The sequence below is a fragment of the Oreochromis niloticus genome, linkage group LG3 (genome assembly GCF_001858045.2).
Source record: "Oreochromis niloticus isolate F11D_XX linkage group LG3, O_niloticus_UMD_NMBU, whole genome shotgun sequence".
Taxonomy (NCBI): domain Eukaryota; kingdom Metazoa; phylum Chordata; class Actinopteri; order Cichliformes; family Cichlidae; genus Oreochromis; species Oreochromis niloticus.
The window spans coordinates 64,480,179-64,506,839 of NC_031967.2; the positions used below are offsets into that span (position 1 = coordinate 64,480,179).

Sequence of the window (26,661 nt, forward strand, 5' to 3'; positions counted from 1 at the left end):
TCTGTAAGTAATTAGCTAAAGTCTATTTTATTTATGTTAGTTCTTTTTTAACTCATAGTTCTAAATTGGAAGATTATTGTGATATTGAAATATAAATATAAAATTATATTCTATTAGTTTTTGATCGATCAAAATAAGTGTCACACTTGCGGAAGCCGATATACCCACCTAAACGCCGTGCAAGACTTTCAACCCCAGGTAGGCCAATTATGGATCTTCAGATCCACATTATGTCAACAGCTGTTCTCCAAAAACAAACACGTTCACGCCTCACAGACGACAGCTTACAGTCGCGCGTAAAGATGAAAGTGACTTCGTACAGATCCGCAGAGGATCAGGAGCGTAAGTCCCATTGTAAACATATCATGGCAGGCCCGACTATGTTTCCATGAACACGCTTTTCAGCATCTTTTTATTGACCACTTTTCACGCACGGTTGCTTTACGCATACAGCCAGTGTTAAAGCTCACAGCCCGACACACACCAACACAACAGCATAGGTGGCGAGGCGTGTATTGCGGGTACCGCTAAGGTGTGTCCGCCTCCCCTGCAGCGGCGCTGCAGTCCACGCCCCGCCACACACATTAACCAGGTAAAATACATACTTAGGCGGAATTTTGCAAAGTTCAAAATGTGTTAATTACATAAATAAAATGTAATTTTCTCTGTAGCACTTCATGCATTTAAACAACACATCTTAGTTGTTTACACAAAGCATAAAGGTAAAAAAACCAAACAATATATACAGTGTTATGTTCATTTTAGATGTCAAAAAGTATTTGCGGCTCCCAGAGTTTTCTTTTGCATGGAAATTGCGTCCAAATGGCTCTTTGGGTGTTAAAGGTTGCTGACCCCTGCCCTAGACAAATGCTACACAGTGCCGTCCTGGAACTATTTTTCTATTGTTGCACTTCCTGCTCTATACATGCAGTGTCGAGCAACGGTGGAGACGGAATTTCAAGCAGTACAACATTTTGTGGCAACAACAAAATGTGAGGCATTTATTGTTTTTATGTTTATTTATTGTTTTTATGTTCAGTTTCAACTGTTACGAAGTTGATGTGCAGTTAATAAGTGCAATAAATATTTATATTGGAAAAGAAAATCGTGGGAGAATCGTGATCTCAATTCTAAGCAAAAAAATCGTGATTCTCATTTTATGCAAAATCGTGCAGCCCTACAGTCTGCTAGTTGCTCTCTTGTGTTGCACCAAAGAACTTGCTTCATATTTTTTCTGTTTGGATAAGGTCTTTGATGCTGCTTATCTCAAGACAGTCTTTTCTTACTGACTGATTTTTTAGACTCATCAACCAGTGAGTGATTAGTGGTGTCACAGGTTATAGGTTAAGGATGTTCTACATTACCAGTGGTAAGTTCAGAATGCAGAGTAAATGGATAAATTGCTTAGTGAATACCATCTGAAATGGCCAGTGTTTCAGTGGCTAATGGCCTGAGTGCAACCCTCTTGACCCTCTTTGACTACAATGCAAACGGTGAGAATCTTTTTCTGTCACCCACTAAGATGATGAGATGTCCTCCCTGTGTGCCTCCATCTGACAGATTGGTGGCATCACTGAACACAATCAAAGCATTGCATTACCTACATACTGACAATTCAAAGCAACCTTTTTTTTATTTCAGTTTTCACATTATGCAGTTTGCTTCATGCAAAGTCTGCACAGTTTCAGCTTTTATAGTTGATGCCAAGCTGCTGGCACCAAACATTACATCTATAGGCTGCATATGCTGATTGTAGCAATCCTGATGTACTTGCACTATCTTGTCAATATTAAAGAAGTTTCCATGTTCCACACATCCTACCTGGGAACTATCTTGTAGTTGCATACATGACTGTATGACTAGTCAAAGTCTATTATATGTTTTGTTTCTCAAAGTAGAAAAAAGACGGCACCTATGATGCTTATTCTTGATTAGAACCCCAGTGTAACCATGGCAAACTCTCAAGCTTGTTAAGTAATGCACATCCACTTTGCACTTCCTTTCGTTCCTTCCCCCTTCACAGTAAGAGTCCAAGTGGACCAAACCTTGCAAGTCAACAGCCACATCTATCAATGTAGTTATAGATTTCTCACAACCTCAAACTTCATCTGATCACCGCAATTCTGACGGTAGTAAAATAAAGTTCTGGTAGTAGGCCCGATTGATTGAGATAGAAGGAAAACAGCTGGGGTGCCCCGCCATGGGCCTGACGGCAGCATCCTATTTCAGAAGCACTATAGCATCTCTGGCAGCCGGCTGTGGGGCCGATGGTGTTGTGTCTCAGGTGTCCTGCCAGAGGTCCTGCGGCATCGCAGCTCAGACGGGCACCAGCATAGCATCTGCAAGTGGAGAAACCAAAAGTGGTGTGGCAGCTGGAGACAGTGGAACAGACAATGGCAACACACAGGCTTAACAATCTGCAGGGGTCCAAATGTGTTGGAAGGCCCCAGTTCAGCCTTTGGAGAAGCCCTGGGGAGAATCTTCTTCTCCTTATAGCCTGAATCTGAGCTAATTAATTCAAGGAGCCCTGATTCATTGTCCGATGTTACAAAGCAAACAGACAGCGTGGGTAATGGAAAAACAGCCACATCTGGCTGTTGACAAATCCGGTAATCCAGATGTGGTGAGGAGCGCCAGCAGAACAAATGTTGCTACAGTAAATATGAGTGGGCTGGCGGGCCGGACTGTGAATGTACCGGCAGGCTGATGTAGGGGCGCAGCCTGGGTTGGAGAGTGAAGCTGGAGGGTGGATAACAGGAAATCTATAAGAATGAAGAGAGTCCACTAGCCAGGGAAAATTAAAGAGGGTTTTACAGTGGTGTAAATAATACACAGAATAATAAATACCTATGTGTTCCCTTGACTCCCATGAGCTGTCTTCCACTTACAAGTCTGTGCTCCATGCTCTTCCGATCCTGTGTGTCCCCGCACCCCATGCTCGCTGCTCTTATCTTCCACGCTACTTTCTGGAGAAAATACCAAAGAAGCAACCATCAGGATACTCATCCACTGCGAGCATGCACTCACTTAACTTGGCTCACGAAGAACACTGACGTGGAGTCAGAGCCACCGTGTGTGCAGGAAATGGGCTACAGGTGCCACATTCCCCAGGTCAAGCTACTCTTGAACCAGAAACAGCGGCAGAAGCGCCTGACCTGGGCTACAGAGAAGCAGCACTGGACTGTTGCTCAGTGGTCCAAAGTACTTTTTTTGGATGAAAGAAACTTTTGCATGTCATTCGGAAATCAAGGTGCCAGAGTCTGGAGGAAGACTGGGGAGAGGGAAATGCCAAAATGCCTGAAGTCCAGTGTCAAGTACCCACAGTCAGTGATGGTCTGGGGTGCCATGTCAGCTGCCGGTGTTGGTCCGCTGTGTTTATCAAGGGCAGGGTCAATGCAGCTAGCTATCAGGAGATTTTGGAGCACTTCATGCTTCCATCTGCTGAAAAGCTTTATGGAGATGAAGATTTCATTTTTCAGCACGACTTGGCACCTGCTCACAGTGCCAAAGCCACTGGTAAATGGTTTACTGACCATGGTATTACTGTGCTCAATTGGCCTGCCAACTCTCCTGACCTGAACCCCATAGAGAATCTGTGGGATATTGTGAAGAGAAAGTTGAGAGACGCAAGACCCAACACTCTGGATGAGCTTAAGGCCGCTATCGAAGCATCCTGGGCCTCCATAACACCTCAGCAGTGCCACAGGCTGATTGCCTCAATGCCACGTCGCATTGAAGCAGTCATTTCTGCAAAAGGATTCCCGACCAAGTATTGAGTGCATAACCGAACATAATTATATGAAGGTTGACTTTTTTTGTATTAAAAACAGGTATTTTGGGTTTTCATGAGTTATGTATGCCAAAATCATCAATATTAAAACAATGAAAGGCTTGAACTACTTCAGTTGTGTGTAATGAATCTAAAATATATGAAAGTCTGATGTTTATCAGTACATTACAGGAAATAAGGAACTTTATCACAATATGCTAATTTTTGGGAAGGATCTGTATATACAGTGTCAAAAACTATTTGCAGCTCCCAGTGTTTAGTTTAGTTTAGTCGCATGGGACACAAGCTGCTGCCCAGTCTTTAACCGATTTGCAAAGGCCAAGCCAAACAAACCTGGCGCTGACCAGCTTGTCCAAGGCCCTGGACTCCCAGATGAGAGAGGGCAAGTACCAAGCCGAAAACACAACGATGCCATAAAAGAGGGATCACCAGGCAAGAACGTCCGGGTTAGCACGTTGCTCCGTGACCATGGCAACATAGTTTATGCCACATCCAATCCAGTCCAACTTTATTTATATAGCACTTTATTATTTTTAAAAGTTCTTTCCAATAATTAAACAGAGATAGCAGTTAAAAAAACAAACATTAAGCATACAATAAAATCAATAAATAAAATAAATACATAAATGAAAAAGAAGATAAAAATAAATCTGTGTATATATTAAATATTAAAACTTGAGTAAAATAAACAACAAGATATACAATGAATAGGATTAACAAAGTAAAAAGATTAAGTTTGACCAACAGCTGACTACAAACTGACTACAAACTGATTCAGATAATACTCCTAAAAAGCATTTGAAAAAAAAAGTGTGTTTTTAAAAGTGATTTAAACATTTCAAGTGTTGGGGCCAACCTAATATGGAGGGGCAGTTTGTTCCATAGTTTGGGGGCCACAACAGCGAAAGCTCGGTCCCCCCGGTGTTTCAGCTTCGACATGGGGACAGCAAGGAGCGACTGGTCAGATGATGCGAGAGACCTTTGGTGTGTGTATTGGTGTAGAACAGGGGTGGGCAATTCCAGGCCTCGAGGGCCGCTGTCCCTGCGGGTTTTAGATGTGTCCTTGAACCAACACAGCTGATTTAAATTGCTAAATTACCTTCTCAACATGTCCTGAAGTTCTCTGAAGGCTTGGTAACGAACTATTCATTTGATTCAGGTGTGTTGACCCAAGGTGAGATCTAAAACCTGCAGGACACCGGCCCTCGGGGCCTGGAATTGCCCACCCCTGGTGTAGAAGGTCTGAACGGTAAGAAGGAGCCTGGCCATTTAAAGCTTTAAAAGCAAGCAGTAAAATTTGAAAATGAATTCTGAAATGGACAGGCAACCAGTGTAAGAAGGCAAGAACAGAGGTAATGTGCTCACATTTGCGTGTCCCTGTCAACGGGCGAGCAGCAGCATTCTGGACCATTTGCAAGCGTGATAGTGAAGTCTGATCAATACCAATATAAAGTACATTACAATAATCAAGGCAAGTGGTCACAAATGGATGCAAAACTCTCTGGAAGTCATAAAATGAAATAAAAGGTTTTAATTTAGAGAGCTGTGTCAACTAAAAAAAGCTTTTTCTAACCACTGTATTTACTTGTTTGTCCATTTTAAGAGCTGTGTCAAATTTTACTCCAAAGTTGGTGACAACTGGTCACCAACCTTGCAAGTCACATGCTGAATGCCTGTCATAAACTCCAAAAAGGCTGCCAACTGGCGCTGCTGGCGTTCGCCAAGTGGGTCAGAGACCTTGGACATGGCAAAGGTCAAAGGTTTGTGGTCAACGTACACAGTAAAGTTGCGACCCTTGAGGAAAAGAAAAAAATGTTGTGTCGCGAGGTGCAGGGTCAGTAACTCCCTGTAAATCATTCTGATCATAATTTTGTTTTGACCCTTAACCTCTCTGCTCTGTGTTGTTTCCTCTTTCAGATGAAAAAACAATCACAGCTGAGTATGGACAGGACGTCACTCTGACATGTCGAGCTCCAAACAACAACATCAGACGTGTGCTATGGACTAGAGCTGACCTGTTGCCAGAATATGTGCTTTTGTACCAGGATGGTCGTTTTGATCCAGACAAACAGCATCCATCTTTTAATAACCGGGTGGATCTGCAAAACAGAAAAATGAAGAATGGAGACGTGTCTTTGATTCTGAAGAATGTGATGATTAATGACACCGGAATACACAAGTGTCATGTCTTCATGGCAGAAACAGACTCATGGGAGATCACCAGCATCATCTACCTAAATGTTGTTGATCCTCCAGGTGAGTGAGTAGAGTTGAGTGTGTGTGTGATCAGAGGTGAAGCTGCTTCCTGGTTGTTGATGTTTGTTTGTTGAATAGATGAGCTGGTGGATGTCAGAGGTAGACAGATGTTTCTCCAGCTGTTGTCTTTGTGGCTGGTAGTGTAGAGTTGTAGAGCAGCATTGTTTGGGTAAGGTTAGAGCAGAAACAAAGACATTTATGAATCAGTCTCTTCTTCTCTTGCTCTCTAACTCGTCTGTAAACATGTGTGGGGAAACTCAATGTTAAAGCCTACAGCTGGAGGGGGAGGGGACGTGTGTATGGGCTCAAATTGTGATCATCACTTTGTGTTGCGAAAACAACACACTCTTCACTACTTGGGATACTTACAAAGTTTTCATCATTATGAATTTTCGATACATGTTTTTATTGAACATTTGACGATAAAACAATATAAACTCTTGCAGAGGATATGAACTCAGAGATATATATGTTTAAAACGACAAGGAACAGGCACATCTACTACACTTCATTTGTAACTTTGTTATTGACAGACTTTCTCTGATTTATCAGGTCAGATATAACCAAGAGAAACCAGAGTTTTCGTTGAGTGTTTGAAGGAGACACTAGTCTGTGCAGACACTTAATATCTGTAATCCAGCTGTGGCAGAGACAAAGAAGTGTAATGTGTGTGTCAGTGTGATGTGTTGTAGTGTCAGGAGTCAGTATACAGCTACAAAGCTTTTTGTTCAGTGTATACAAACAGCTGTAGCTCCATAAAGGCAGCATGCAGAGACTCACAGTGTCTTATAATTAGGGATGGATATCGTTTAGGTTTTAACCGGTACTTTTGAATTTATTTATTATTTATTTATTATTGTGCGATCTACTGTACAATATAAAGCGCCTTGAGGCGACTTTTGTTGTGATTTGGCGCTATATAAATAAAATTGAATTGAATTGAATTGAAACAGTGCCGGTGCTTAAACAGTGCTCGAACTGGTGCTCAAAGAATGGAGAACACAAACTTTGTCCAAAAAGTTACATGTTTAGCTGTTTTTTTGTAAAAAGATAACAATGTTAGCCTTTTCTGCAGCTGTAGGGCATATATGGTCTCACTCTTGGCTGGAAGCAGTGCTTAAACAATGGAAAAAAACACAAACTTTGTCCAAAAACCTCTCATGTTTAACTGTTTTCCACTTTTTTCTTTGGTTATTTTAGCCTTTTTGGCCAGGGTGAAGGGAGTATCTGCCGTCAAACAAGAAGACAGCTGCATGTAACTACGATGGTGTTTGCTAGTTCACTACATGCATTAATGTAATAACGTGGTTAGCCTACTCAACGTAAATTACACACGAACAACATTAAGCTACTCACCCAGAGAAGAACGGCTGCTGCTGCCATCATCATCCGTCATCATTTCTGCTACACTGGCAGGGCTAGGGGCCAGGACTCTCCTCTTCGGGTTCTTGGGGGATGTTGCTAACTCCGGGTCGGATAACAGGCACCACACCCGCAGTAGATGTGCTCAGTGTGAGGTCTCGCAGCAAGCTATCAAATATGGTGCATTTGTCAGCTTTTAAAAAATACTCTATGCATCACCAAGTTCGTCATCAGATTTGAGGTGTTACCTCCTTTTCACAGTATCAGCTTAAAGCACTTGTTGCAGGCTGCTGAGTTTGCATCTTTTGCTGTGAAGTACAGCCAGACTTGGACCACTTCACCTTGGGCATTTTTAATCTGAAGCTCTGCTCGAAAAGAACGTACATACCCAGTCCCACCTACTATTGTTTCAAAGGTAGAGTGATTGGCTAGAATCCAAAGTGTATGACCGCTCAGGAAAAAAAAGCACTGAAACGTGTGCTGCTTTTCGGTCTGGTTACTATCATTTATGTCAGAACTGGATACCAGTACCCATCCCTACTTATACTGAGAGGGCTGCTTTCTCTCATACACCATGTTCATTTTTATCAGCATTTTTTGATTCTGTGGAAGCTAACATCTTGTAGTTTCTGACACTTTGCATGTTTAGTATGAGGCTAAGGCTACATCACACTAGCCTAGATAGATTTGAAAATGGTGTTTTTGTCTGAAGACGCTCCACATCCACATTAGCAATTTTAGTCATCATCGCATAATCTTTTTTGGGGTTGTCAAGATTGAGAGCAATCAAAACAAATGCTGTATAATGCAATCTACTTTGTTCAATTGGTCACATGACTGCATCACATGACTAAAATGTGTCATCATTTTAGAAAGTCTGTGTTTTCAAGTGTACACACAACGGCGGAACAGCTCAGTTTTGAAATGTACGTGTTTCCGAGAGCATTTTCAAAATGTTGCGTTTTTCCTTGAGGAAAACACTGTCTCTTTGTGGACGAAAACGCATTAGTGTGGACGTAGCCTAAAATTCCCCCTCAGTGGGTCACTGGTGACCTGGTGGATGTTCAGAGGTTCATTAAATCCAACATGACTTAAAACTCAAATGTCAAAGGAAATAAACAAAATATTTAAAGTCAATCATTCTGATCATAATTGTACTTTGACCTTTAACCTCTCTGCTCTGTGTTGCTTTCTTTTTCAGACGAGAAAACTATCACAGTTGAATCTGGACAGGACGTCACTCTGCCATGTCAAGCTCCAAAAAACAACATTAGAGGTGTTTATTGGACTAGAGCTGACCTGGGAGATGAATATGTGCTTTTGTACAAGGATGGTCGTTCTGATCCGGACAAACAGCATCCATCTTTTAAGAACCGGGTGGATCTGCAGGACATAAAGATGAAGCATGGGAACATGTCTTTGATTCTGAAGGATGTGACGATTAATGACGCTGAAACATACATGTGTCATGGCTTCATGGCAGAAACACTATCATGGGTGCTCATCAGCACTATCTACTTAAGTGTTGTTCATCCTCCAGGTGAGTGAGTAGAGTTGAGTGTGTGTGTGATCAGAGGTGAAGCTGCTTCCTGGTTGTTGATCTTTGTTTGTTGTATGGATGAGCTGGTGGATGTCAGAGGTAGACAGATGTTTCTCCAGCTGTTGTCTTTGTGGCTGGTAGTCTAGAGTTGCAGAGCAGCATTGGGTGGGTGAAGTTGGTGGTTGTGAGTCTGTGAAAGTGAATCCTGCCGGTGCCATAGCTGGTGAAAAGCTACTTAATGCAGACACAAAATGTCCATCAGCTTCACAGTGTGTCAGAAAAATGTCCACATGATGGATGAGAGAGGTCCCACTTTTGTTCTCTGATTGGATTTTTAAATTATTCTTTAACTTCACCAAATTTCCGTTTTCCTTCTTCAAGTGCTTTAAGTAACTTCGAAAGCAGGACCCCCCTTTTTGAGTGATTATCGGTGGCACAGGTTGTAGGTGTTTTAGTCACCAGTGCTGAGTCCATAGTGTAGAGAATAGATCTCTCACCAATCCTTTGATATTGGCAGAAGAAGCGCGATGAGACAATAGACTATGTTCAACTTTTTACTGCAGGCAAACTAAACAAAAGCACATTTGGAAAACAAGCATTTTAACGCTGATTACGTCACAGGGACGTGACAAAGGCTGTCCTAATTCGAAGAGTCCTCCAAATGCGGCAGACAAATGTGCCCTTCATTTCCCTGAATTTAAATGGCTGGTTCAGATGTAGACTTTGTATCCCAACATATCCCACAATTCTTTGAGCTGCGGTGGGTGTGGATATTTTTTGCAAAAAAAATGGCGGATGGCTGAAGTGTGGCAGCCTTAGAGTAAACTTTTAAAAGTAAGTACTGAATATTATGTCACTTATTTATGTCCAAATGTTTAAAAATGAAGAACAAACCTACGAGCAAACATTTAGTACGCTGCCACAGTAATGTGAAATTCACAGAGAAACTCCCGGATTCTTCCACTGACATGATGGATGCACCACACCTGCACCAGGGCAAATCTCCGCCTGCCCCACTCCTGCTAAACAGGTGGAAATAGAGCAACAGGACCGCCATTCTTTGATTTAATTTATTTTTTGCTGTGTGTTACTTGCATCTATTTGAAAGAATGAGTGTAAACACAAAAAAATATTTTAACTTTTACATTTGTGAAATCTGTAGAAATGATTGAATGTTAAACAAATTGCTTCCAGTCAGAGAGTGTTGCAGATTGAATTTTTTGCCTGAGGCATAAAATATTAAATATAAATATAAATATATATAAATATTAAAGCTAATAAAATTAGTTTTAAAAAGATTACATTGATTACATTTTTATATGATGGGTTATGCAGAAAAAGTAGAATTGAGCTGAAAGACCTATGTAGTGGCGAATTTCTGTCCCAAGCTTAAAAAAATAATTCTTTCACTTCTTAATGCGAGCTGTTCAGATTTATTTCTGACTCGTACATACAAACAAAAGATGTCACGGTCAAAAAACTATTTGCTGCTACAGCACACATTTCCATTGCCGTCCTGGCTCACTCTAACCTGCTACCACACATGCGCTGTAATGTTTTCTTACCCGACACAAATTAAACGTGCAGCATTTATTCTCTAACAACATATTATACAAAATCAAACATGTAATATAATAACTGAAACAGTATCAAAAATATTTTGCAATAGATTGGCTCTAACAACCGATTTCTTTTTTAGGTATTGAGTTTGTACATCGTGTTTTTATAAAGTAACTAAGTAACTAATTAATTTTGAAAATAAGTAATCAGTAAAGTAGCGGAATTACTTTTGGGGGGAAGTAAACAGTAATTAGTTACTGATTACTTTTTTCAAGTAACTTGACCAACAGTGGTCCTGAATCAGTCTTAAAAGGTAATGTTAAAATATTTTAATCCTTATCAACATATGTTGTTGTTCTGTGGAAGCTAACATCTTGTAGTTTCTGACACTTTGCATGTTTAGCATGAGGCTAAAATTCCCCCTCAGTGGGTCACTGGTGACCTGCTGGATGTTCAGAGGTTCATTAAATCCAACATGACTTAAAAATCTCAAAGGAAATAAAATATTTAAAGTCAATCATTCTGATTATAATTGTACTTTGACCTTTAACCTCTCTGCTCTGTGTTGTTCCTCTTGCAGATAAGAAAACAATCATAACAGAGTCTGGACAGGACGTCACTCTGACATGTCGAGCTCCAAACAACAACATCAGAGGTGTTTATTGGACTAGAGCTGACCTGGTGCCAGAATATGTGCTTTTATACCAGGATGGTCGTTTTGATCCAGATGACCAGCATCCATCTTTTAAGAACCGTGTGGATCTGCAAGACAGACAGATGAAGGATGGAGACGTGTCTTTGATTCTGAAGAATGTGACGATTAATGACACTGGAACATACGAGTGTCATGTTTTCATGGCAGAAACAGACTCATGGGAGATCATCAGCATCATCTACCTCGTTGTTGTTGTTCCTCCAGGTGAGTGAGTAGAGTTGAGTGTGTGTGTGATCAGAGGTGAAGCTGCTTCCTGGTTGTTGATGTTTGTTTGTTGTATGGATGAGCTGGTGGATGTCAGAGGTAGACAGATGTTTCTCCAGCTGTTGTCTTTGTGGCTGGTAGTCTAGAGTTGTAGAGCAGCATTGTTTGGGTAAGGTTAGAGCAGAAACAAAGACATTTATGAATCAGTCTCTTCTTCTCTTGCTCTCTAACTCGTCTGTAAACATGTGTGGGGAAACTCAATGTTAAAGGCTACAGCTGGAGGGGGAGGGGAGGGGTGAAGTTGGTGGTTGTGAGTCTGTGAAAGTGAATCCTGCCGGTGCCATAGCTGCTGAAAACATACTTAGTGCAGACAAAAAACGTCCATCAGCTTCAAAGTGTGTCAGAAAAATGTCCACATGATGACTGATGGATGAGAGAGGTCCCATTTTTGTTGTTGTGCACAAATCACTGAACAACACAAACACTTAACCTCCTAGGACCTGCCGTCCATATATGTGGACATCACATTTTGGGTTATTTAGACCAATATACTCAATTTGCTCTACAGGGGCCTGATATCTACTTACGAGGACATTATATTGCTACTTTTCTGTTGAAATTTTGAACGAATATCCTCATATGTGGCTCTCATTTTTCTTAGAAACAAAAATTAGTTAAAAAAAAAAAGAAATCTAATAATTCTTCTTTTTTACATTCATCCAGTCCCAATCAGCCCAAATGTAAAAGAGAAATCAAAAATGCATGCTGTGGAAGAGTTTGGGTCTTAGGAGCTTAGAGCTCCTTTCAGTGCTGCCTGTTTTGTTACTGCACACATTTCTGATGGTCCTACAGTCCAACGTAGCAAACATCTCCCTGAAGCCTCTTCCTTAGAGACCAAAGGTTGGATCAGAGTGAGCAGCTAAAGGACACTGTTACTCTGTTATGAAACAGACTTTGAGCCAGTTTAACTTCAGGCATACAGATGTTTTATACTGTAATAATATACTTTAAAAGTAATCAGTAACTAATTACTGATTACTTCCCCCAAAAAGTAACCCTGTTACTTTACTGATTACTTATTTTCAAAATTAATTAATTACTTAGTTACTTAGTTACTTTTTAAAAACATGGTTTACAACCTGAATAGGTGATAAAGCGATAGATCTTTCAGCCCAATTCTACTTTTTCTGCATAATCCATCATACAAAATGTAATCGAATGGAAAAGTCTCTTTTTAAAACTTGTTTTATTAACTTTAACATTTTAACTTTATGCATCAAGCAAACATTAAATTATATGCAACATTCTCTGACTGGAAGAAATTTGTTTAACATTTAAACTTATTTTCTGCACATTCCAGCATATAAGATAAAATATATATTTTTTTATGTTTACATTCAGTCTTTCAAATAGATGCAAGTAAAACACAGCAGAAAATAAATAAAATCAAAGACTAGCGGTGCTGTTGCTCTATTTTCACCTGTAATGCAGGAGTGGAGTAGGCGGAGGTTTGCCCTGGTGCAGGTGTGCAAACTCAAAGTAAGGTCAGTACTTCCACGCTTTAAACGCTGCACGCTCATACTCTCTCCCGTACTTGATATGTTGATCTGCACACAGCTGTTGTCACGAATGTCGCACTCGCTTACGTCACTGTCATGAGACACTCTCGCCAAAAATTCATGGTTTTAGTAACGCAGTAACGCAGCGTGCTTACGGGAAAGTAAAAGTAATCTAATTACCGTTTTTGCAATAGTAATCTGTCAGGTTTTATATTGTTGATTGTCATTTATGCTTAGAAATATTTAACCATATATGCTTAAAAGGTGTATAATCGATTGTGTAGTGGTAGGATGTGTGATCCTTAGTAGTCTGCAAAGACTTTGTGTGCATTCCAGAGTGTTTTGGCATTCAAACGCACACCCTTGGAGCATGGGAGAGGTCGTACCTTTTCTTATTGTTTTATGGTGGGATAAACTAATCTATATCTGTTTTAGTCTAAGTGCCTTTTGTTTAGATGAACTGCTGGACTTCCAGACCAGCAGGTTAAGGGAAGTTGTTTATGGGGTCACACCTCTGATAAGTAGTTCCAATAATAATGCTCCAGGTCCAGACTGCTTTCCAGTAGGATTCCTCAAAGAATTCTGGACAATTCTGGCTCCATTTTTTCACAGAGCATTGCTGGAAATCAAAGAAAATGGCTACTACTACCAAATATGAGTTCTGCAAACACTAGTCTCCTGCTAAAACCCAGCAAAGACCCCGTATTTTTATCAAGCTATTGTCTAATATCCCTTATGAATGTAGACCAGACACCAGCGAGGGATTATAAGAAAGACAGACGCAACAACGTTGTCATCCCCTATGTAGCCGGTGTATCAGAGAAACTCAGGAGAGTTTCCTCCAAACACCCAGACAGAAACTGGTTCACCCTAAAGACAAAACTCCTAAACACAAACTGAACAATGTGGTGTATGCTGTACAGTGCAGCGAGGAATGCCCAGACCTCTACATCGGAGAGACCAAACAGCCACTTCACAAGCACATGGCACAACATAGAAGAGCCACCTCCACGGGACAAGACTCAGCAGTTCATCTGCATCTAAAGGACAAAGGTCACTCTTTCGAGGATGCCAACGTTCACATTTTGGACAGAGAGGACAGATGGTTTGAAAGAGGAGTGAAAGAAGCCATTTACGTCCACTGTGAGCGACCATCTTTGAACAGAGGCGGTGGTTTACGACACCAACTGTCTGCCATCTATGATCCAGTTTTGAGATCCCTTCCCAGACGCCTTAACGCCCACTCACATCCTGGGCCATCTGACCTCAGGAAATCACATGATAGGGTGGGGCCAGGTTTCACAATGAGCTCACCCGTAACCCTGGCTGATTGGGACCCACACCCGCTTTCACACCTTGGCTCATGTGATTAGGTAGAGGATCATCAGGGGGTCCTTTGTCCCTCTTTGGGGGGAAACTCCCACTGGGTTTAAATCTGGGACTCTCCACCATTTGACCTTAGAACTGAAGAAGCTTCTCGGATGAGAGGTGAAACGTCTTCAAGCAACTCAAAGAAGTCCAGACGCTTTTCTTTCCAAGCTCCTTAAACTAGATCTGCCAAACTTTCAAAACTACTTCATAGCCAGCAAGCTACACTTAATCTCAGGGTAGTTAAAACATAGCGTCTTAGATGAGTCTTCCCTGTAGAAAAGGCACTTTGCTATAATCTAGGGATTTCAGACCTACCATTTCTCATCTCAAACATCAAACAACATGAATGCTTTAAAAGCATCAACATCAGCTCTTCTCTGACAGCATGATGGGAGTTTCTTAAAATGACACTCTTCATTAATCCCATGCAAATGAACACCTATCTGGAACAACTCAGACATACTACAAAAGAATAGTATGATTGACTTCCCAGGTTGAAGTTTTAAAGGAATTAAATACTTGGAACACATATTCGAAGGAACAGACTTCCGTTTGACATACTACCGTATTTTCTGCATTATAAAGCGCTCTTAAAATCCTTTAATTTTCTCAAAAATTGACAGTGCACCTTCTATGGTTGTGCTTGCTGACCTCCAAGACCTCTAAGAAAACCGCTTAAAGGATTGTCTGAGCTTTATGGCTACTGTAGCCAGGAGCCTTGTGGACTCTGAGTAATCTGGGTCCAAACCTCGTCCACTTCAAGTGCCAAAGTCAAACAAACACTGCGGCATCACTGAAAGTTAAAAACGGTCTAAATTCTTTCATCTTTAATAAAATTATCAACATGTAACAATTAAGTTTAACATCCATGAAAATCGAATTTATTACATTTAACAGAGGTCGAATTTTCTGTAAGATTTCTAAAAAAACCCTCAAACGTACAGCTCTGCTATCAGTTTAGACAGAAATGAAGACAGAAAATTAAACAGCAGTGACTTTTTCAAGGTTGCTGAAGTTGTACTAGCTAGTATATAATAATGTTCTACGTGATCACTAGTGACACAGCTATGTTAGCATAATATAAACACAGTGAAGCTTAATGAACGCAAACGTTTTTCCACATGATAAAAGTTAACTTGAGAGACAAATGCAGTCGTATGTCGAGATGCTGTAAACGGACCAAATTTAAACTGAGGTAATCCATCCACAATATGAGGTTAGTCATTAATATACTGCAACAATACAGGAAAAGAGCAGCCGCAAGAGAATTCAACATTAATTCATTAATGGTACAGAAGTAGAGGAAGCAAAAAGATTAGTTAAGTAAAGTTTGACTTATCTGACTGTTTTGTTTGCTTAATGCACCTTATAATCTTGTGCGCCTTATGGTCAGAAAAATACGGTAAGTTAGCAATTTGTCTGAATACAGGCAGTGTTTATTGTAATGCATATATCTATACTGTAGCTGTGTTGCTGCACTTTTGCTTTTTTGACACCAGCTGATCAGGGTTACTGATCTGTAAGCAGTTTCAGACTCATAATAAACAAACATGTTCAGAGACTCAAGGATTTGTCCTTCCAAAAGTCTCAGATGAGCTCTTACAGATCTGCAGCCAAACAGGTCAACAGACCTGTCAATAGACAGTCAATAGAACAGCTGGATGAACCCAACATGACCTCTGACCCTGAATAGGCTGTCAGACCTGTTAAATACTATTTTTTCTATTTTCATATATATTTTATTTTTGTTGATGAAAACAAAATTGCAATTTTGGTCAGATCATCTGTTTCCTGATTCTAAAAGACAAATCAAAAAATTCATCAGTATGGACATTTTCTCACTTTATATATGTTATCAATTCTTTTTTAACCCAATCTCCTAAACTAGAAGACCAAATGGATTCTGTTCTGTTCTTCACTGACAGCTGACACCTCACACCTGTTTCTCACCTGCAGGTCAGACAGGAGGACATACAGATGAACTGTGAGTCAGACGATCTGAGGACATAAATGAACTTTCCTGAACATCCAGACTCAGACGAGTCTGTCAGTGACTCCGAAGTACAGTTTATTCATTTTCAGGCTGTTCATGAGATTTACTGACACAAAGTCAAGCTGTTTTACAAACATAAATGAATTTATGGGCTCTAATCTCAGAATCAGAAGGGTGTTTTTAGAGCTCTTTTATGTTGGTGGGGTCTTATGAAATAGGAGCAGAATGTAAAGGTTAACCCTCTGAGGTCCAGGGTTTAATTATCCACTTTTGACTACTTTAGATTTTCCGTCTATATTTCACATTTAAGAACTTCTTACCTTGCCTTGTTTGGTATTATTATTTTCAGCACAAACTCACATGTCTGAATTTCCTGTTATTTTTTATGTTGACATACTGTATTAGCACAACTGATTTAAATGCAGACAACATAAAATCCAAGTAGAAACAAGGCTTTTACTGTCAAAACCACAAACATGTTTAACAAACCTTGTTGATAACTTGAATTGCAAAAAGAAATTGTACACTTCTAAAAATTATGCACAAATTTTGCAAACAATAAAGTTGTGTGGTACTATTGACCTAAAAATACAGCCAAGGCCTCAGGCATTTTTTATATAACCATTTAAAACTATTCACAGAACAATCAGGTGTGCTGCATTAACTAAGAAGGCACAAATTAGTTGTGCCACTCCAAAAAGAGTTTCTGTCCACTATAAGACAGAGGAGATCACCAAAGGCCTAAACCCTGCAGTTCTGAAGGCAGGAGGTGGATCAGTCCAGTTTTCCATGTGGAGACAGCACATGCCTTTGGTGGCTATTTTGGAGCAACTATGATATTCACTAGTATATCTGACACACAAAATAAGACAACAACTACACACTATAACTATAGCCTTTGTCACTTCGCAACCAAACAGATCATGCAAAAACAAGAACAGAGTGAGAAAAAAATGGTTTCAGACAAACACACACACACACACTGTCCTCAACACAGTCCTCTCTGGTGACATCTGGTGGCCAAAAATATGAAGAGCAGCTTGAACCCACAAAATAAAACCAACTGCTTCATTATGATTGCCCACTCTACAGAGTGGAATTCTGTCTCATATTGGGCTGCTGTTGTGTTGCTTTGAACGTGTATTTTTTGGTGTTAAAAAATGTTGTTTATTTGTTTAATAAATAATTTTGACCAGCAAACCTTCCTGGTTTGAACATGCACCATGGTGTGGTCTTTCTTTGCTTGTGACTTCTTGATGTTGGTAAATACAATAATTGAAAAATAGCACGTTACATATAACATACATATAATAATGCACATTATGAAGTATGCTTCTGCCGTGAGGTCCTGCCTCCATGTACTTATGCAATTAATCGCTAGATGGGTATATTTATAAATAATATTATAATAGGCAAATTTTCCTGTACATATTTTTGAACTGGGGGCAGAATTGATTGTGAAATGGAAAGGGAAAATGCTTATGAACTTGCAAATTAAAAACATGATGCATAAGGTAACCCTTTTTCATTTTTATTTAAGAAGAGAATTTGTTCCACTATGCGATGGCCGAACCTGTTCCTTTTCGTGGAGATAATTTCTCCTGCCTTAAGGAAAACCCCTTCACATGGCACAGAGGAGGCTGGAGTGCAGAGAAACTGGTAGAGATGCAGTTATGGCTCCACAAACTATCAGCTAAAGAGAATTAATAAATTAAATTGCTGCATATTTTGTAGACTAACATTTTAAGATTATTTAAAACATAAAATATATCTTTTTATAACATTAAATGTTACGAGTCAAATGGAAGTTTTTCTAAAGTTATTTAGTGATATTTATATTCTCTGTTGGGGAGTAACGGAATACATGTACCGCCGTTACGTATTTAAAATACAAAATATGAGTAACTGTATTCCGTTACAGTTACCGTTTAAAAAGGTGGTATTTAGAATAGAGTTACTTTGTTGAAATAAATGGATTACACGGCGGTACTTCCCTGTTTCATATTGTCGCGGGTCAGGATTGTTTGGGTTTGTTTGACAGCTATGTTCTGTTGTTCCAAGCGGCAGCGTTACGGTTGCCATGGTTACGCTCTCTCTCTCTGCGTGTTTCCTGGGTGAGAGAGCGCCTTTTTGTTGTTGTTGTGCTAAGCTAATAGGCAGAATGCTACAGGTATAGCTCGAAAGAATGTAGCCTAATGGGCAGTGTAGTCCGTGCTGCAGAGAGAATGGACTACCATACCCGTTATGTGTCTGTGAGCGAGGGAGGGAGGCGTGGCACCCCACAGCCGGATGTCAGGACATGTAAACAACCGGCAGTGGTAAGTGAGAGGGACATTGTTTCTGCTTTGTCGGATACAAGTACTATTTATTCTGGGGCTATGTTGCTTTTCCACCAAAGATAATAGTGGTCTTTCTGTTTCATCTATGGCTATTGCTATTGGAGTTACTGAGCCTGGCATTATGAATTTAAAGAATAAAAACGTTTGGGACTCTCATCTGCACTGGTCTATTCAGGGGGGAGCTGTAAACCTCACTGAAACAGTTCTTCCTGACTATGTTCTCCCATCCACGCCTTCACCACAGTCTAACGTTGGGTCTGTAACACAGTTAGCAGTTCAGTCAGCAGCCCAGCTGCCCTCAGTTCAGTCAGCTGCCCTCAGTTTAGTCAGCTGCCTTCAGTTGTGTCAGCTGCCATCAGTTCTGTCAGCTGCCCTCAGTTCTGTCAGCTGCCCTCAGTTCTGTCAGCTGCCCTCAGTTCTGTCAGCAGCACAGCTGCCCTCAGTTCTGTCAGCCACTCCACCACCTATTATGCCTCCACTACAGTCGTCTCTGCTACCTGTAGGTCAGTCTGTAGCCGCTCCGCTACCTATAGCTCAGCTGCCACTAGCTCAGCTGTCTGCTCACTCACTCATTCAGCCACCATCCTCACTGTCTCATTCTAAGCAGGGAACACACTTCACCACAGCATCTGCTGGTTCTCTTAAGCTGGCCATTTCAGAGACAATTGCTCCCTCTAGGGATTACCCAGAGGCTGGGTGTCAGTCACCAGCCAACTCTGGACCCCTAGATGTCAAGACGTCAGCGCCAGCAGCTCACCCGGAGAACTCACCAGAACAGTCTCGGCTCTCAGCCGACGGGTGAAAGTTCACGCATCCGCCTCCGTCCTCTCCTGAGTGTATTGGGGAACACTTTCAGCCCTCTGAGGACTGCATCCCACTGTTGCTGCCTGAGTCTAGCCACTGGGCTGCTCAGTCCCAGCCAGTGTCCACACTGCCAGAGGTCTCCGTACCTGCTGCTTCAGTGTCTGTTTCCACTGGAGGGTCCGAGGACCCCGTCCAGCCTCAAGTGTCGTCAGCTTGAGGGCCCGAGGAGCCTGTCCAGCCTCAAGCCAAGTCAGCTGGTGGGTCCGATTAGCCCACCCAGCACCACGCCTTGTCCGCTGGGGGTCCTGGAGGACCCAGCCAGCACATCCTCATGTCAGCTGACGGTCCGGGGAAGTCTGTTCAGCCGTCACCTGCTGAACCATCCCCTGCGACTTCTACACCATCACCTGCAGCATCACCGCCTGCAGCAGGCCATCAACAGCTCCGATCAGCCAGAACCCTGTTATCATGGTTCCGAATAGGTAGATATCTTCAGCACTCAGGCTCACCCGAGCCCAGACTTTTCGTTGAGAAAAGGGTGTCAATTGCATTTAGGGACCAGTTGATCCAATCCATAATTCCTCTTTTAGGTTTTAGAGAACAGACTGTGAGAGAGTGTTCCAGGGAAAAGTAATACAAAAAAACACGAGACTAGACAAGGACACAAGAGGCTAAGCAGGGAAGCTAAGGGGAGAGGAGGAGAGGAGGAGAGGAGGAGAGGAGAAAAGTGCGACCGCCTTCGTCAAGAGCAAGACAGAGTTGTAGAGTGGAGCAGAACTGACCTGGAAGATGAAGAACTTGTCCTTTTATATCAGCATGGACGACTTGTTCCAGATTACCAGCATCCATCTTTTGAGTACTGGGTGGATCTGAAGGACAGATAGCTGATGGAGTCGTGTCTTCGATTCTGAAGAATGTGAGACAAGATGATGCTGGAACATGTGAGTGACGTGTCATCAAGAGAGCTGGAAAATCTTTGAAGCTCATCAGCATCATCAACCTGAAAATTGGTTCTCCAAGTGAGTGAGTGTTCAGTGTGTTTGAGATCTTTGGCTCTTTTAGCTCTGCTGCCTTATTGCTCCTAAATAGCTCTGTTTTCACGATCACTGAGATCGTTCAATTTTAGCCTAGCTGTGAATGATCTGTATTGGTAATGTCCCGATTCGAAATATTGAGACAAGGAACAAACCAACACTGGCCCAGAAGTGTTCAGTCAAACGATGATTCATTGAGTACACGTGTGGGAAGATGTCAAAGGAAAACCTGGAAGGAGAGCAAGAAACACAAACTCAGTTTATTTCGTGTACACAGGCGAAGCTTACTGCGTGGCAAGACACAAGCAAGTCGCGCAGAGCCTCAGTCCGTTCTTTATTTTATAGCAGAGAATAGATTACACAGCATCTCTAGGTGGAGCATACGTAATAGAAAAACATCTCTAGTTATGGTTATTAGTTATCGCATGAGTGGCCGTTATCCATAAGACAAGAGGAACTAGTATCTTTTGTCATATCAGCTTCAGGTTGGAACTGTCTCTACCTGAGCATGTGTGACTTTGTAATCCTCCTTACGCATGCTTCTGTTCCTTAATCTGTTGGTTGCAGGCACATCATGTTCTCACAAGAAATTATACTTAAGCAAAATAAAGGTTATCAAAGTAAGTAAATGTAAAAATCTCTTAACAGAAGATGTACACTGCAACACATCAGCATAGATCTTCTCCGAACAACTCAATTCAGAATAGTTTTATTCATGTCAGGTTTCAGCCCCTTCTGCGTCACAAATGTACATAATATGCTTAAGTTACAGTAAATCATCACTTAAAAATAGCTAAAATAGACAGATGTTCCTCTTTCTAGTACTTTCTTCCATACATGGTAATTAAACTCATTCTCCGAATAGCCCCTGGAGACTTTACACTTTCTTCACTCTTCTTCTGTCACTTGTTACTAGGCAAGCTCAACTGCAGATAGAAGCTAAATGAATTCAAGGCCTTCGCTTATAAGGTCTACATTTAAATCATATTTGTCTGTAAGCGTGAATGCTGTTTTAACCTTCCATTGCTCCAAGTCACCTTACACAATAGATTGTGTAAGATGACCACACAGTGGATGGTGCAGCAGAGATACCTGACTCAAAACAGGACACTCTTCCAGGGCCAGTGAATGTCACCTCTCCTCCAGCTACAGGTAGATATGAGCAACACTTAGATGTATTTTTTGATTTTGCTCTGACAAATATTAACATTTTAGAAATTCATTCTCCTGTTCCATTTTTGATCATTTCTATCACTTTTCCCAATGTACCTGCAATTAATTCCAGATCCTTGTCTCTGTGTCGCTCTGTGTACCTGGCCTGTACCACCACAGTCGCTGTCTTCACAGTTTCTGCACTCTGCCTTTCTTTCACACAATGTTGTGATCATAGTCCTAGATCCTATCTTTGCACGTGATTAGCTACATTAAAATGAAGGACAAATGAAGACGACATCAAGTCGTTGTGAGCTGAGATTCTAGGTTTATCCAATTGTCACAAGAAGTCACCAGAAGGGACATTACTTGTTTAGAGCCTGAATCAGAAGAAGATGTTTCTGACTCTGGAGGTGTGGAATATGACTGACCTTAGGTACCGACCAGAAGGCACGGGTCACAAGGGTGGTGGGTGGGGTGCAAGGGGTCACCAATGATGACAGTGGTTTTCCTGAGAATGGAGGACATGGCAATGGCCTCCATGGGTGGCAGAGGGCAGCCAATGTTTGTTTTTTTTGTTTTTTGTGGTGTTAATTACCCTCTGTGCAGCCTTTCTGTTCTCAGTTGTGGCCCCTGCGTACCTAATAGCCAGGCTGTAGGAGAGTACGCTCTCCACTGAAACACAGTAAAAGACTAGCAGCAGCTTCCGGTCTGGGTTATTCTTTCTCAGGACAAGGAGGAAATGCAGTTGCTGCTGGGCCTTCTTTACCAGCATGTTGGTGTTGTGGGACCAGGTGAGATTGATAGAGATGTGGCTGCTGGACTCATAGACTGTTTGGGGCCAGTTGATGAGGAAATATTTAATTCAGGATCAGGTTTAAGGTGGTCCAGTTTGGTGGTAAAAATGTCTGGGATTATGGTGTTGAACGCTGAGCTGTAGTTCACGAAGACCATCCTCACGTATCTTTTCCTGTGAGGGCTATAGGTCTGTAGCCATGACCAGGATGCTTGGAGGGGCTTGTGTTTTTTTCCTGAGGGGGATGTAGGCAGGGATGAGGAGCAGAGAGATTCTGTCAGATTGTCCTAGGTCATGGAAGGGTGTCAGTCTGTAGGCCGGCTTGATATCTTCACATGGTTCAGTGTCCTTACCCCTCTGGTAGGACATGTAACATATTGGTGGAATTTGGGGAGTACAATTTTCACACATGCCTTATTAAAGTCCCCAACAACGATATGGACGCCCTGGTTGCTCTCTGCTGTGGTCGCACCTTCCCTTACAGGAATATTTGGTGTGATCCTGGTGGTGTAATGTCCAGCTTGGTAACTCCACCTAGGCATTGGGGATGTTTGGATGGAGCCAAGATTCAGTTACAATTCAGTTTCAGTAAATAACACTCCGAGACAAAACAGTTACAGTACATTTCTGATCAACTATAAAAATATTTTTGATGTTCTTGTGTATTATGTTGTTTCAGTCTGCTGTATTTTTAATAAGTTAAGCACTTTGTAATAGATTCTTGTCTAAAAAAGTGCTATATTAATAAGTTTTAGTTACTTACTTACTTCACTCATCACCTACTTGACAGCTGACACCCTACACATGTTTCTTACCTTCAGGTCAGCCAGGAGGAACCAAATGGATGGATCTGTTGGAGGGATAAATTGGACTGATTGTCGTAGTAGTTTGTTTTGTTATTATTGTTGTTAATGCAAGTATTACAGTTGTTGGTTGTGCTATTTTACTTGCTTTTCGTAGAAAGCAGCAACTTCCCTAGTCTGATGATACCTTTAACCCTTATTCCAGCTGCAAATTCACACATATAAGTGAATATAAGTGCACAGGGAACCAGGGTTGCTCGAGCCCAGGTCCCTGACAGTACCCTGCATGCTGGACGCTGTGCCGTACATGGATATGCAGGACCATCCGTTGTGCTGTCTTCCTGCTCGGGCAGAGCGGGTCCCTCCGGCGGCATTGCAGCTGCAGACGATTGAGCAGATGGTAATGGTGGTGTGGCAGCTTCCATGTAGACGAGGGGACCAGCGTACCAGGCTGTGAATTTAGTGGCTGCCCAGGCCGGTGAGCAGCCTTGATTGGAGGGCGGAGGTGGAGTTAATTAAGAAATGTGTAATACCCAAGGGGAAACCACACAGCCACTTTCCCACAACATGATAAACCTCTTCCCTGGGCATCTCCAGATAAATAAAATAGCTGCGGCTAAATAAATATTTACATGTAAACCAAATGAATGGCCTTTTTTATGTCTGTTTTTGTGATGTACCAAGATCTGAAAGTTTTTATTTATTTATTTTAATGAGAAACTGAAGTAAAGCAGAAAGCTTTGTGAGCTTCTCCTGGTAATAACCTGGTAATAGTAATAATAAAAACAAAATTTTAAAGTGTCTTAATACATACTCAATCAAGCAGTTAAGTAAATCTCCAAAAGCTGATTCCGTTCATCTGGACGTAACGTTTTTAGTGGGAGAAACGTTTTGTCACTCATCCAAGTGACTTCTTCAGTCTCAGCTGAATGCAGGTTTCCCCAATCTTATAAACAGTACATTTCCATAATGACTGAAACCAGCCCACTGAAGGAACAATGGTCTGGGAGGTCAGTTCCTTGATCATTAATATACAAATTCTCATGACCATTGATCAACAACCACTTACCAAAGCCCACTGACCAAAGCACACTGATCAATGGCCATGAGTACCATTCACAGAGAGTTGAAAGTCATTCCCCAACTCTCTGTGAATCGATGACACAAGGATCCAGGCCCACACAGACGGTGCGTAAATCATGGGAGGCCACATCACGGACAGGAACAGAGACACAGATGGGCCGTTTAGACAGGAATAGGATAGGAATCCGTGGGAGGAAGTTGTATCCCCATCTACAAGACCGCGCAAAGGAGGTATATGCTCTCTGCACTGGTATGTCATCCTTTAGGTTTATCACCATTTTCAGATCAGGATTACAACCAATATTGCTCCCATTCCACTCAAAGACCCTGCACTCATCAAACCGCATTCTCTGGACAATCTCTTTTTGTTCCTCCTCCAAATGATCAAGATTCACTGGTGGATACCACGACATTGGGAGAGGTCCCGCTGACTCCACCGTCATCTAGTGAACTGTTATTCCAGGTGGGAACTCGTTTGGGGCCTTAACCTCCACAATACGTTCAACTGGCTGTAAGGTGCCCAGGGCCATCTTCCTTGTCAAGGTGATATCATGTTTGGTGTCATTACTTAGAGCAATGGTGATGTATGGCTTAGCTGGATTCCGTATTTCAACTAACCCCGTCAAGACATTGAACCGCTTTAGGGCCTGGTTACCCTCATCAGCCTCAAAGAGCACTAAACAATCAAGCGGATTCATGGTTGATGGAACGGGGCACTTTAACCAGGTGACCTGTTCAGGAGGGAAAATCACATCTCTTTCAACTGTCCTCAAGCACCCTTGTGTAATGTTTGGCTCTACTGTCTGGATGAAGCTGGACCCACCGTCTTAGCAACCATGGATCAGTCTCAGCTCCAACTTTCAGCTCGCATCAGCTTCCATCCTGGTCCTAGATGTCATTTTTGGATCAGCCCCAACTGCAAGGTGTCGACAATCCTGGACGAGCCCCCAAGATTTGTTACGGGTCCCAATGATGAAGACCATGATGACAAATATGTTACCTGTAAAAGCAGGTGAAGAGCGGAGTAAGGAAGACACAATGCATCTCTGTTTTCCTCCAGAACGTGTCTAAGTCTGATTTATTTCACACAAACAAATGCTATATAAACACTACCATGAGCTTTCAATATACTATTCAGCAGGTTCCTCATTCACATCAATTACATTTACTTATTTCACATCCTCAGTGAAATATACTGTCTTTACTGGTTCATTTTCTCTAATTAACATCTTCTTTCATAACAGTTACTTTCCTTACTCATATCAATAAACACATCACATTGTCTTCAACAGTGTTTTACTGGCTAAACAGTTCAATAACAGTGTCAGTTTTGGCTGGCGGTCATAGGTTCTCTCCAATAATATGATGCGAGACTGGTGTAAAAGACATCCATGGATTGGCACTTTATTAATGAAGGAACATGATAAGAGCACAAGAACACTAACTACAACTAAACAAAATGGCTTCCTTTTATACTCTACCTTTTCAGGTGACCATCCAGAATAGCCCAAGTATGGGGGTTAACTAATCAAAATGAAAAAATAACCCTCCACACACACATACATACAATAACAATAAAGCACATCACAAACATATACATATTTCCAACACGTACTATAAACAAACCAATAACATGAGCTTCACCCATTACTATAGAAATTAAAACCCTCTTTATCCATACTCCCTAACCTGGCTCACTGGTCTGCTCCAAGAGTCTTGATTGAGTTGATTGAGCTGCTTTCACTCTTTTACTCCACATCCTGCAAGATGCAACCAGGACAGGTGAGTACCTTATTTAGGTTACTGACAAATGATTAACTGTAAACAGCTTTAACCTTGGCTCTTCTCTGACACAGGTAGGATGGCCAGTCCCACTGTCTCTTCACCTTTACAAGCTCTCATTTTAATTGTATGTCACATAAACCCAATAAAACACTCCATAAGAACTAATGTGTTTTTTCTTTATTACACTATTTTAAATTCCCAATCCAACAATTAATCACTAACAATACCAACCAGGTAATGGAACCCCTGGTCTCCATTACAAACAGCATCGGTAAATATATCACATTTGTTCCCTTCAGTAATTTACTGGCAAAATCACTATTTAGTGCATATTGAAACCCAGTTTGTTGAATTAACATGTCATGCCTCTGTTAGCTACACAGAGTTGCTCAGAGTGCTTGTGTTACACTAGCTAATCTACTCAGTCACTATTAACATTCACATCTCACAGAACTGATTTGATTGGAGCATTACAAAACGTTTGCGAAGAGCATAGAAGGGCACTGACTCTGCTT

General features: G+C 41.4%; 2 protein-coding genes across 3 annotated transcripts in view; both read left to right on the top strand.

The window, feature by feature from the left end:
• Window positions 1-17,566, top strand: part of LOC102081886 (uncharacterized) — a 37,447-nt gene extending 19,881 nt beyond the window's left edge. Inside the window, exons 5-8 of one of the 2 annotated variants that reach the window (XM_019356950.2) lie at window positions 5,708-6,046; window positions 8,610-8,948; window positions 11,089-11,427; window positions 16,314-17,566. In XM_019356950.2, the coding sequence (XP_019212495.1) occupies window positions 5,708-6,046; window positions 8,610-8,948; window positions 11,089-11,427; window positions 16,314-16,345 (1,049 nt within the window). In that variant the 3' untranslated portion in view covers window positions 16,346-17,566. The remainder of the gene's footprint in view (window positions 1-5,707; window positions 6,047-8,609; window positions 8,949-11,088; window positions 11,428-16,313) is intronic. The other variant, XM_019356949.2, reaches the window with a different exon arrangement.
• The window catches only part of LOC102078817 (zinc finger protein 665), a 1,047,781-nt gene that overhangs the window by 106,365 nt on the left and 914,755 nt on the right, over window positions 1-26,661 (top strand). The window lies entirely within an intron of this gene.